The sequence below is a fragment of the Impatiens glandulifera genome, chromosome 1 (genome assembly GCF_907164915.1).
Source record: "Impatiens glandulifera chromosome 1, dImpGla2.1, whole genome shotgun sequence".
NCBI lineage: Eukaryota > Viridiplantae > Streptophyta > Magnoliopsida > Ericales > Balsaminaceae > Impatiens > Impatiens glandulifera.
Window position 1 is genome coordinate 11,783,865 of NC_061862.1, and position 12,183 is coordinate 11,796,047.

At 29.3% G+C, this 12,183-nt stretch overlaps 1 protein-coding gene across 1 annotated transcript; it reads right to left on the bottom strand.

Annotated features, from left to right (window-relative positions):
* Positions 1-4,416: 4,416 nt before the first annotated feature.
* Positions 4,417-9,249, bottom strand: LOC124919227 (probable serine/threonine-protein kinase drkD). Its single transcript, XM_047459424.1, has 13 exons — positions 8,573-9,249; positions 8,041-8,428; positions 7,304-7,961; positions 6,737-6,777; positions 6,525-6,593; positions 6,001-6,101; positions 5,826-5,904; positions 5,633-5,731; positions 5,471-5,539; positions 5,343-5,392; positions 5,173-5,254; positions 5,005-5,099; positions 4,417-4,864 (listed from the first exon to the last, which is right to left on the bottom strand). The coding sequence occupies exons 1-13, from the start codon at positions 9,016-9,018 to the stop codon at positions 4,744-4,746; spliced, it is 2,298 nt and encodes a 765-aa protein (XP_047315380.1). The 5' UTR covers positions 9,019-9,249; the 3' UTR covers positions 4,417-4,743.
* Positions 9,250-12,183: the final 2,934 nt, after the last annotated feature.

The window sequence follows — 12,183 nt, forward strand, 5'->3', positions numbered from 1 at the left end:
ATGGGTCATGTGATTTAAAGAAGATAATGAAATGAAATGGCTAAAAGTGGAAAGTGGGTAAGAGCAGAAAAAAAGAAGAAGAAGTTATGCATTAACTCTTTACGGATGGAGAAAGAGAGAGTTGTTTGAGACAGACAAAGCTGTCAACTTTCCTATACTAGGGGTGTTGGAGATTTAAACAATTGACAAAGATAATGTAACTAAAATGGTAAGTTGTTTTTCCACCTTTAATTTTAACTCTACATTGCCTTTGACTACAAACAGACAGCTGGATACAGTTTTTATCCGAAAATTTAAGATAATTTAAATGATAAAAATAGTTGTTTAAGGTAGTGTTTAGTAGAATATATTAGTTATATATGTATAAGTTGTAAGGGGTATAAATTATAAGTAAGTATTAGGAGATATAAGTTATATAGGTTATTAGTGTTTGGTTGGGAGTAAAATATATGTATAAGTTATATATATTATTATTTTGTGTTTGGTTGGTGGTATAAGAGTAGTAAGAAGTATAAATGATTATTTTAACTTTATATTTTTTTAAATTATTTGTAATTATTATTTTAATGTTTATTATAAATAGTTTGTATTATTAATTAGATGAATTTATATAAAAAATAATATATAATTATTGTATAAATATATTTTTAAATAAATAATATTATTAATGGTTTACATTATTTTATATTAAATTCTTTATAATTTAACTTATATAATTTTATAAATAAAACTTATTTATATATTAATTAATATTTAATTTTAAAATTTATTTATTATTATAAATATTTTTATATCGAAATAATATTAATTATTTATACAAAATAATAATAATATTTTTAATAAAATAATATTTAAAATTCGAATATTATAATATTAAATTAGTTTCAGAAATAAATTATATATATATAAATTGTATTACTTAATAATAATAATAATAATAATATCAGTCATTTATATAATTAATTTATATATATTATTTTAATAATGAAATATAATTTTATTTTATAAATTAATTTTATATATGACTATTATTTTTTAACTAACATTATTATTATTTTTAAATAATAATTATATATAAAAATTATCACATTAAAAAATTTTATACTTAAAATAATATAATTTTTATTTATAGAAATTAAAAAATCAAATAAAAATAAGTAATTGTATATTTATTATTATTTAAGCTTGAAAATTAATCATGGTTAAATTTAAATTAATAATTAGATATAATTTATTATTATTACTATATTTTAAAATAGAATAAAGAAAATAAAATTTTAATAATTTTATAAAATTAAGATTAAAAAAATATATTAAATTTTATAACTCATTGTAACTAGTTTAGGTAGGTATTAAGTTATACCCTTATAAGGTATAAGTAATACTATACATATAATTATTAATTAACCAAACAATCATTTTAATGTAATGTATATATATCAATACTTTATCTACAATATTGTAACCCTACCAAACGTAGCCTAAGGGCATCTCCAACGGAACCCCGGACCGCATACACAAACCCATACCCATATTTCCCTCTAACCTTACGTCAAACCCTAACAACAAACCCATACCCATATTTCCCTCCAAGCAAACCCATACCCATATTTCCCTCTAACCGTCCGGCAAACCCCAACAGCAAAATGGGTTTTACTCTTTTTTTTTAAAAAAAATCCCCCCATATTTACGTATATACTGTTCATTTCCCAAATTTTTTTTATAAATTTTTAAATCAGTCCTTAGAAATATATAAACTTTTTAATTTAAATATTAAACTTGTTTATAAATTATTTAAAACATTTAATTTAGTTTTTTAATTTTTAATTTTAAGATAAAAAGTTATAATATTTTAAAAATATATAATTAAATTATTAAATTATATTATATTTGAAATTTTATCTATTTTATTTTTTATTTTACATTATATTGTTTATTTAAATATATTATTGATTTTTTTTATTGTGTATGAATTATTGATATATAATTAATTTTATTAAAAGAATGAGAAAATATGGGTTAAATATGTAAAGTTGATAGATATATAGATAATATTAATAAAGTTAAAAAGTTAGACCATCTCCAACTCACAAACTCATTCTCAAACTCAAAATGCAGTAAACATCTATCAAACACTAATTCATCTCCAACCCAAAAACTAATTTCCAAACTCAAAAGAATATTCTTAGAATATTCATTTCTTACATTAACTTTTTAACTTTATTAATATTATCTATATATTTATCAACTTTACATATTTGATCCCAATATTTTCTTATTCATTTAATAAAATTAATTATATATTAATAATTTATAATAAATAAAATAATTTAATAATATATTTAAATAAACAAACATTATTAATAAAAAACACTTATAATATATATATATATATAATAAATTAGATAAAATTTAAGTCTAAATTTAATGATTTAATTATAAATTAAAAAAATATTATAATTTTTTATTTTAAAAGCAAAAAAGTATAAATTAAATAACATGTAAAAAAATTAAAAGTAAAAAAAAAATATGTAAGGGTCCTTTTTAAAAAATGGTCAAAATTGTGATAATAAATCTTCCATACGCATACGCATATTTGCGTCTCGCATTATGGTTTTTTTTAGGTGGGTGGAAGGAGAAAAGGGTGCGTGCTGATTGGAAATGCTCTAAGAGATTAAAAATGATGTATTCAAGAAGTTAGAACATGTCTAGAAGTTGAAAGTTGTACTAACTTTCTAAGCTTTTAAAAACAAATGTTTCATCTTCTTTTAAAAAATGTTTAGTTCTAGGTCATCTTTTTTCTTTTAAGTATTTATTTTATTTATCAAAATTTATATTAATAAGATGGTTACATTTTTTATTTTTATTTTTATACTTATAACCATCTAAATCATTCCCTTAAATGTTATCTAAATGTTATTAAATGGAAGTTTAGTAGTACAAAGGAAAAGGGAATATCTTATTTTCAAATTTTATATTTTAATTATTTTTGAGTTTATTTTCCTTTATTAATTGTCACATTATGGACCACAATGGGACAGATCATACCATATTTTAAAAAAAAAAAATTTATAATTAAATTATATAAAATGATGTTTTTATATTATAATATATTAAAAATTTATATTATTATATAAAATAAATTTAAAACTTAAAATATATTATTATTAAAAAATTCAAATTGAAAACAACTAATCAAATTATAATTGTCATGAAATTTAGTAAAAAAAGAGGTATTATGATCTTTTTCTAGTCTAACGGTAATAAAATTGAAGGGAGAAATTAATCTTAGTTAAATGTTTAAGTATATTTTCTAATTAAATATTTAAGTGTGTTTACAATTACATATTTAAATATTTAATCAGTTGTCCTATTTATTTAAAAAAAATAATTACTATCATTGAATTTTTATTTTACAATCAAAATAAACAACATTATTCTTTTTGGGTCAGGACTTTTTATGTAAGCAAATTTTACATATTTTTAATGAATTAATCTTGAACGACTAGACAGAAATACCCACTAATAAATTGAAATTGAATGTTAAATTTTATCAAACTAAGACTGATTTTGGATTATTTAAATAATTTAAAAAAAAAATCAAACATAATTTGACCTCTTCTTTAATTTTTTAAATTACTCCATTCATTAATTAAAATATTAAAATATAAATTATTTTAAATTATTATTTTTTATTTATAATATTTTTATCCAAACAAACACCTTCAAATCATTATTTTATTCTCACTTCACCCAACAAGTGTTGGCCCACTGTGAACAGTGGAAGATTTAATTATACATTTCTGTGTATACAGATCAAAACTGTACCAAACCAATTAAACATTATTTCAAATAATATTTACTGTTCTATTGTTTTTTTTTTTACTTAAATTTTACGAATTAGGTAGAGTGGGCCGGTTGTGCATTAATTATCATGAATCTCAATAATAAAAAATCTACAAATTGGGAAAGAGTGAAAGATCTGCAGTTGGTACAAGTTACAATGAAGCAATCAGTTCAAATTTATACACAATAAAAATTATATCATAACTGTCACCACAGCCAGATTCAATGTTTCTTCATTTTTTAACATTCATTTCATACTATAATGATTTTTTATTTTTAAAAAGAGAGACCATTAATAAGATTTAAATTAAACAGATAAATAATGTTTTAATAACCCCCCATTGATTTGATTGATATAAAATTTATTTCTTATTTAAGTTGAAATTCTAAAACATATGAACATTAATATATTACTCTCATAAGTCAATAAATATTAGTTATACCCAATTGGGAGTTTGATTACTAATTTGATCTTAACCCCTCCAACCATAATGATTAATTACCCAATTTTAATGATATGACAAACAATATATTGCAATTTCTTTATGAAAAAAATAAAAGAAGAAGAAATGACAGGAATATTATAGTGTTTTTATTTACACCCTCGAATGTGAGGACATCAAACTCCCAAAGCAAAACTGTTTTCAAATGTTATATAAAAAGGCTGAAAAAAAAAGAGTGTATCATATATATTCATGGATTTATAGAAATTGTAGTTATTACCCCCATCAATCCATCATCCTTTTCTTTCATGTTTCTCTACAATGATTGTCCTACTTGATGTTTCCCGTAACCGTAAGCGCTTACAGATTATCGTTTTCTCCAAATATCTCGAGCCTACTTATTGCCAGGGCAAAAGAATCCTCCAATGAAACAAACAATAACACCAACCAACTCCTACTTATTGCCTTCTTTCTTGCCTCCTGATCTTGCTGCCTGGATTTGGATGTTTTGTTTTTTCTGCAGTGACTTGAATTTTTCCAACAATTCTTGGAACGATGGCCTAAGCTCTGCCTCGCTGTTCTCCCAACAACACAAACAACATCCACATTATCGTTTACAAACACCCTCATTTGGATATAAACGTGTCGATTGCTGGTATGGAATTTTGGATCACATAAAAATAAAACTCTATTACAAGGAAAGAAGAGAATAGACCTTTGCCAGCAACTCTCGATTATAGAAGCCCATTCAGGATCCATATCTTTTGGCAAATCCAACCGCTGGTTCATGAAGCCTACAGCTCCAATCAACTGCAAGTAACATTCTTCTTATTAAATTCTCCATCTCGCTTGTTCTTTTTTATGTTCAGAGAACATCAATTACCTGTATTGGATTCAGATTTTCCCAAGGAATCTTCTCTGTCACCAGCTCCCATAATATCACGCCAAAGCTGTATACGTCAGACCTATAATACAATTTTGGAGTAAATTCATGTTACGAAAACTCTCATATGATGACACTACAATAATGGTAGATGTCTGCATTTTACATACTTCTCATTTGAGGGCTCATTACGAAGAACCTCAGGAGCCATCCACTGGGGCTGCATGAATGCCAAACAATACCCATTATTATTAATATATAAAAAATAAAATACAACTAAAAGAAGATTTCGGCATACTGTTCCATTCCCGTTTTTTGTTGTAAGGTATGTGTCGTGTTTGAGACGCGAAAGACCAAAATCACCAACCTAGTTGAAAACAAAATAAGGTCAGATTTTTTACTTAACAGTTATTTTAGCCTAAGCTTGAAGTAAAATCTAAAGGAACAGAGGCATACATACCTTCACAGTCCAGTTCTTATCAACCAGAAGATTTGAAGACTTCAAATCACGATGAATAATGGGTGGATTGTGATGATGAAGATAATTCATTCCGCGCGCCTGAAGGAAAATAAGACAATCTTTATCCAAACTTTTTACACCCATAAATTTGCAGAGCTTCTGGTCTAGAAATACAATATTTTGTGACACTCACTATATCCAGAGCCATGTGAACACGTCGTCTCCAATCTAGTTTTCCTGTATTCTTTTGTAGCAACCGAAACAAGCTTCCACTTTATCAACACATGCAAAAATACAGAAATGAAACAACCATAAGCTGACATATAAACAAACCTCATAAGTCCTACAAAAGGGATTAAGTAACATACCGAGGAAGAAATTCTGTGACTATGCAGAGACGTTGAGGTGATGTAACGGCACCCATGAAGAGCAAAACATTTGGATGCCGAAGTCTTTTCATGAGATACACCTTAAATCAAACATAAAGCTTATATTATTAGCAAAGTCTTACCTTATTATAATTCTATTCTAGCGCTCTAATGTATACATTCAAATCATCAACGAAAATACCCTTTATTTACTTTTTACTCAAATAAACAGACTTTTAATGAACCTTATACTCTTCAGTAGTTGCCTACTTGCCTGGTTATGTTCGCTCAATTTTTTTTTTCTAATTGCATGGCATAGCAGGTTAATTCTCAGCAGATCCAGTAAGAAAATGGTCAATTTTCAATTCCAACAAAGCATGCTTGTAAATGCCTTAAATGAAAAAAATCAGTCTCAACATCATATGCAGCTCAGGTTACATGAAGCAGTTATCAACAATACTCCATCAACAGAAAACCCTGAGGAAATTGGTAACATTAAAAGCAAAAGGTCGTTTATCACAAACCTCTTGTCTGAAGGAGTGTACGACATCATCTGAATATTCCTGTTTGGAAAATACTTTGACAGCTACATCCTGCCAGAGAAGGATGAATCAGTTTCTGTAAGGGAGAATTTGTGGAAATTAAATGACTCGTTACTTTTAACATTGACAAAAGAGAGAACAATTAAACATTAATGAAGATAAAGGAGGATTGAAATGGAGCTAGACAAACATACCGATCCATACCACAAAGCATGGTAGACAGTGCCACAAGAACCTGCAATAGTGTTTATTTGCATATTAGTACCAATAAGAATAACATACGAACAGTTATCACAACTTAGTAATATGCTATATTACTATCATGTGCAACTAAAATCAATATATTGAAACCTCTAATCATGGTCTCACAAGTTTTGGCTTTTAGAATGAGCACATACATACGTAAACTAATTTTTTATTTTTTATAGTTCAACTTAGGGTGTTCTTAGTGGGAATCGAACCCATGACCTTTGGTCTCTTAGATAAGACTCTTGACACTTGAACTACACCAACTGATTTAAAAGATAATTGTTCCCTCGAATTTGGACTTATTTCCTACAAACAGTTGGATTAGTCTTTACCTTTCCTATCTACATACAACAACAGCAACCCAAGAAAGATAAGAGCAATTTATTTATTTATTTTAAAAATGTTTAATAGATGAAGATCCATATTTTGCATGTATGTATATAAGAAGAAAGGATCTAAGGTGAAAAAAAAGGTAGCAACTAACAAAGCAATTAAAAGAAAAGGATGATTACCTTGGCCAACCGATTCTCCAATTGTCAAGTCCTCCCATGGAATCTCATAATCGAAGCAATCATCCATGTCAAGTTTATTAACAGCATTACTGCTGATACTTCCACAACTACTTGCACTACTATTGCTGTTAACATTAAAGGACGAGGACCAAGACCCTGAAGCATCATTGTTGGCAGGTCTATTACCCTGATCACTTACTTGTTGTTCTTGTTTTCCATTAGAAAAAGAACTATTAAGATAATGAGCTGTTGTTTGGTCATTCTCTTGGTCCTTATTCAACCATGGCCATATAAAACGTGCAGTTTTATTCTCTAATCCTCCTTCCTGCTGATCGTTCCCTTTCCACGGCCAAGAGAGTCCTTTCTTACCCATCCAGGCTTCAGCTCTTGATGTAATGATCTTCTGAATCCCAGATTTCCCCCCTACAGATTCATCACCAGAATGGTCTTGAGAAACCAAGTTAAATGGAGAAGACGCTATCGGATCCCCTCTTGGAGTACTTGCTCCACTGGAATTTGCATCTTCTCTATGCTCGGAAAAAGCTATATCTGAGAAACCATGATCAGAATGATGAATATCTCCACTCCCTCCTTCATGAACCATGATTCCATCTCCTAACTTTATTTTTGACTTCACCTTGCTGCTTACCTTTGATGCCTGTTTATGTTTATATATATACAATCCATCATTACTATAAACTACACTCAATACAAATCAAATGAAGACAGACACTAACCAAATCGGATATTTTCGAGGCAATGGCAACTTGGAGTGGCTGCTGAGGGAACCGGGGACGGCTAAAACTCGTGCTTGTGTCTAAATTCTCAGTAGATTGGAATGAAGGCCTGGTTTCTTGATATGGGCGTGAATCATTCGATGCGCATATAATACCAATTAAAGTGCCGTCATCATCGTAGAAAGGTGTGTTGGTTGCCACAACTACGAATCTATCTCCATTTTTGTGCTTGACAGGAAATTGACCAGTCCAATTCTCACCCGTAGTCACCCGTTGCACGATATTGTTGGCTACAGCAAGATCTAGGTCATCGATGAGAAGCTCAATAGACTTTTGACCTAGAGCTTCAGCTGCAGAATAACCATAAAGGTGTTCAGCTGTTCGATTCCTGCAGCAGAATGAATCAATAGTGCGTAAAAACTAAAAACTAAAAAGCTGTATAGTATAGTACTAATTAAAGCTTGTTCAATCATCTTCAATGAACAAATGAGTTTATACAAATTACTAAATATGGAAAGATTTGACCACTCACCAGTAAATTATACGACCACTGAGATCAAATATATGAACAGACTGTCCCAATGATTGTAGTATATTCAAGTACTGTCTATCAGTAAACTTCACAGCCGCCGGTAAATTAACAGGTTCGATTGTAAGAGGTTGAGGTTGATCCTTGACACGACTCTCTCTTTGTAAAGGCGATGAATGTCGAAACGAAGAAGAACCTCTACTCCACGCCATCGCACCACCGTCGAACCTACATCCAGATGAACCGCTCCTTCTCGGAATACCTGACCGTTGAGGCGATACCGAATTAGATCTCTGATGAACACCGTGGTGGTGTTGTTGTTGTTGATTGGATAGTGTTTTTGGATCGGCGGAACTGACGAGCTTTGACATCTCTTCTTGAAGATGAGCATGTCCAATTTGAAGCTCTTGGATCTTCTTGAGAAGTTCTTCAGTTGGAGTTGTCTCCATTAATGATCAGAATGAAAAGTCAGACCACCATTATCTTGATTGATAAGCATGCGAATTGGGAGATGAAGAAGATGATCCAAATCAGATTCACTTCATCATCATCTTCTTCTTCTTCAAATGGAAAGAAGCTTCTCTCTGAACCCTTACTTTCTTCGTCTATGGGGTTTTTCGCGATTCTCTCTCTATCTCTTTGATGGCTTTCTCTCTCCCTCTCATCATAATCTGAATCTAACCATTTGTGCGTGGTGGGATAAATGGGATTGTTTGTTTACTTACTTGCAGAGGAATCTGCGTGTATAGAACGCGCTATATTGACCAATCACAGACTGAACATCTTTCGCGGGCATGGAATCGGGAGCGTGGATTGTTAAACCCGAGTTTTTGTCGTTTTCTTTTCGGTTAAAACTCTTTGTATTTCCATTTCTTCCACTTTTAATTTATTCAACCTTATTTCTTTTAGGTTAAATGATGTTTGTTAAAAAAAATATATAATAACTCTTCCCTTAACAAAAAAAAAAAAATTCATTTTAATTCAATCACAATATTTTAATAGTAATAAAAATAAAAATTGTAAGACACTCAAATTTTATATCATTGATTTTATTGTTTAAATATATTTGGAGTCAATGAAATTATTTTAAAAATATAAATTTTGAACTAATTTAAATATAACATAGTACAAATACTTAAATAAGTTTGAAATATAAATGATGCTTATTAACTAATTTAATTTTGTGGAGTGTTTGTTTGCTAGAAAAAATACTTATAGGTGAAACAAATGTGTCTAGTGCAACAGGACACCCAAAGGGGATTGATTAATGGAAGATGAACTCACGGTAGTAATCGAAGATCGGCAAAGGTTTGAGCGAGTTAAGGGCCTCGAACGCGGTCAACGAACTCTAAAACCCCAAGAACGTCCCGCGTCCAAGAAAAACTTGTAGGAGACAATCCACAATTTTAGGCGTCTTTTATAGATGATAGCGGATACAACAATATTAGTCTTTTATTAGAAAAAACCTAAATGGTCATTTAAGAATATTTTTAGTGATTTGAAAAGGAAAATGATCATAAAAGAACTATGGTCATTTCTAGAGTGATAATTTGGATTTACTCAAATCCAATCTTAACCCAAACCCAAAATATTAATTTGAGTTGGTTAATTTGGGTTGAGTTGGGTTGGGTTGAGTTTAATTTGGGTTGGGTTAGGGTTACTCAAATTACCCAAATTATATAAATTTAATTTAATTTAATTCTCTATTATTAATCCAATATAATCTAACCATCTTCTAACTTTAAGCCGAACACGTTTTTGACATGTTTAACACGATTTTTATATGTTTAACACGTTTTTTACACGTTTAACACGTTTTCAACATTTTTAACACATTTTCACACTTATACCACGCTTTTCACACGTTTAACACATTCTCACGTTTTTGGCACGTTTAACACGTTTTTGACATGTTTAACACGTTTTCACACTAATAACACATTTAACACGTTTTTGACGTGTATAATACGTTTAACATATTTTTCACGTTTTTGGCATATTTAACACGTTTTTGACATATATAATCATTTACACGTTTTTGACAAGTTTAACACGGTTTTCACGTTTTTGGCACGTTTAACACGGTTTTGGCACGTTTAACACGTTTTTTTATATAATTAACACGTTTAACACGTTTTCCATACGTTTAACACGTTTTTCACAGGTTTAACACGTTTTCACGTTTTTGGCATGTTTAACACGTTTTTGACATATTCGACACGGTTTTTCAAATGTTAATATGTTTTTCATATTTTTGGCACATTTAACATGTTTTTGACATGTTGAACACGTTTAACACATTTTTGGCACGTTTCACACGTTTTTGGAATGTTTAACACGTTTTTACACATTTAACATATTTTGACATGTTTTTTGCACTTGAACATATTTTGACAAGTTTTAACACGTTTAACATTTTTTTACATGTTTAACACGTTTTTCACGTTTTTGGCAAGTTTAACACATTTTTCACGTTTTGGCACGTTAATTGTGTAAAAAAACGTATTAAACGTGTCAAAAATATGAGAAACATGTTAAATGGGTCAAAAATGAGTTACACGTGTTAAAACGTGCCAAAAATATGGAAAACGTGTCAAAACGTGTTAAAAGTGCCAAAAATGTTTAAAAAAACGTGTAAAAAATGTGTTAAACATGTTAAAAACGTGTTAAATGTGTCAAAAATGTGAAAAACTTGGAAATCATGTTAAATGTGTCAAAACGTGTTAAACGTACCAAAAACGTAAAAAAAATGTATCAAAATTTGTTAAATATGTCATAGTCATGAAAAACATTTCAAAAACATGTTAAAAACGTGTTAAACATGCCAAAAACATGATAAACGTGTCAAAAACATGTTAAACATGTCAAAAACGTGTTAAACATGTCAAAACGTGTTAAACGTGTGAAAAACGTATTAAACGTGTCAAAATGTGAAAAACGTGTTAAACGTGCCAAAAACATGTTAAATGTGTCATATTCGTGAAAAACATGTCAAATGTATTCAACGTGTCAAAACATGTCAAATGTATTCAACGTGTCAAAACATGTTCAACGTGCCAAAAACATGTTCAACGTGTCAAGAACGTGTTAAACGTGTGAAAAACGTATTAAACGTGTTAAAAACGTAAAAAAACGTGTTAAACGTGTCAAAAATGTGTTAAACATGATAAAAACGTGTTAAACGTGTCAAAACGTGTGAAAAATGTGAAAATGTGGAAAACGTCAAAAACGTGTTAAACGGATAAAAATGTGTTAAATGAGTCAAAATACATGTTAAATGAAAAAAAAAATTGGGTTACTCAACCCATACCCAACCCATATTAGTAAATAATATGGGTTGGGTAAATTTAATTTGGGTTGAGTATGAGTTGGGTAATACGGGTTGGGTTTACCCGTTTGCTCACCCCTAGTCATTTCCTCTAAAATGTTCTTTTATCTCATGATATTGAGTCTCGCACGATTCCTCACAGAGGATCCTCCCAGTTCTAAGATTGATGAGCCAGATGTGGCTTCATCATCTGATGCAAACGTGCATCCAAAAGTTGATGTGCAAGTGGCTTCGGCCATTGATGCTTGACACCATTTAGATTTTTTTATGTAGAAATTACGTATTG

Excerpts from the sequence above, each read along its gene's own strand:
- LOC124919227 (XM_047459424.1), bottom strand. The coding sequence starts at position 9,018 with ATGGAGACAACTCCAACTGAAGAACTTCTCAAGAAGATCCAAGAGCTT. Across the intron at positions 5,255-5,342 it reads AATGAGCCCTCAAATGAGAA|GTCTGACGTATACAGCTTTG; the intron begins GTATGTAAAATG and ends ATTGTATTATAG. Across the intron at positions 4,865-5,004 it reads ATCGAGAGTTGCTGGCAAAG|CGAGGCAGAGCTTAGGCCAT; the intron begins GTCTATTCTCTT and ends TTGGGAGAACAG.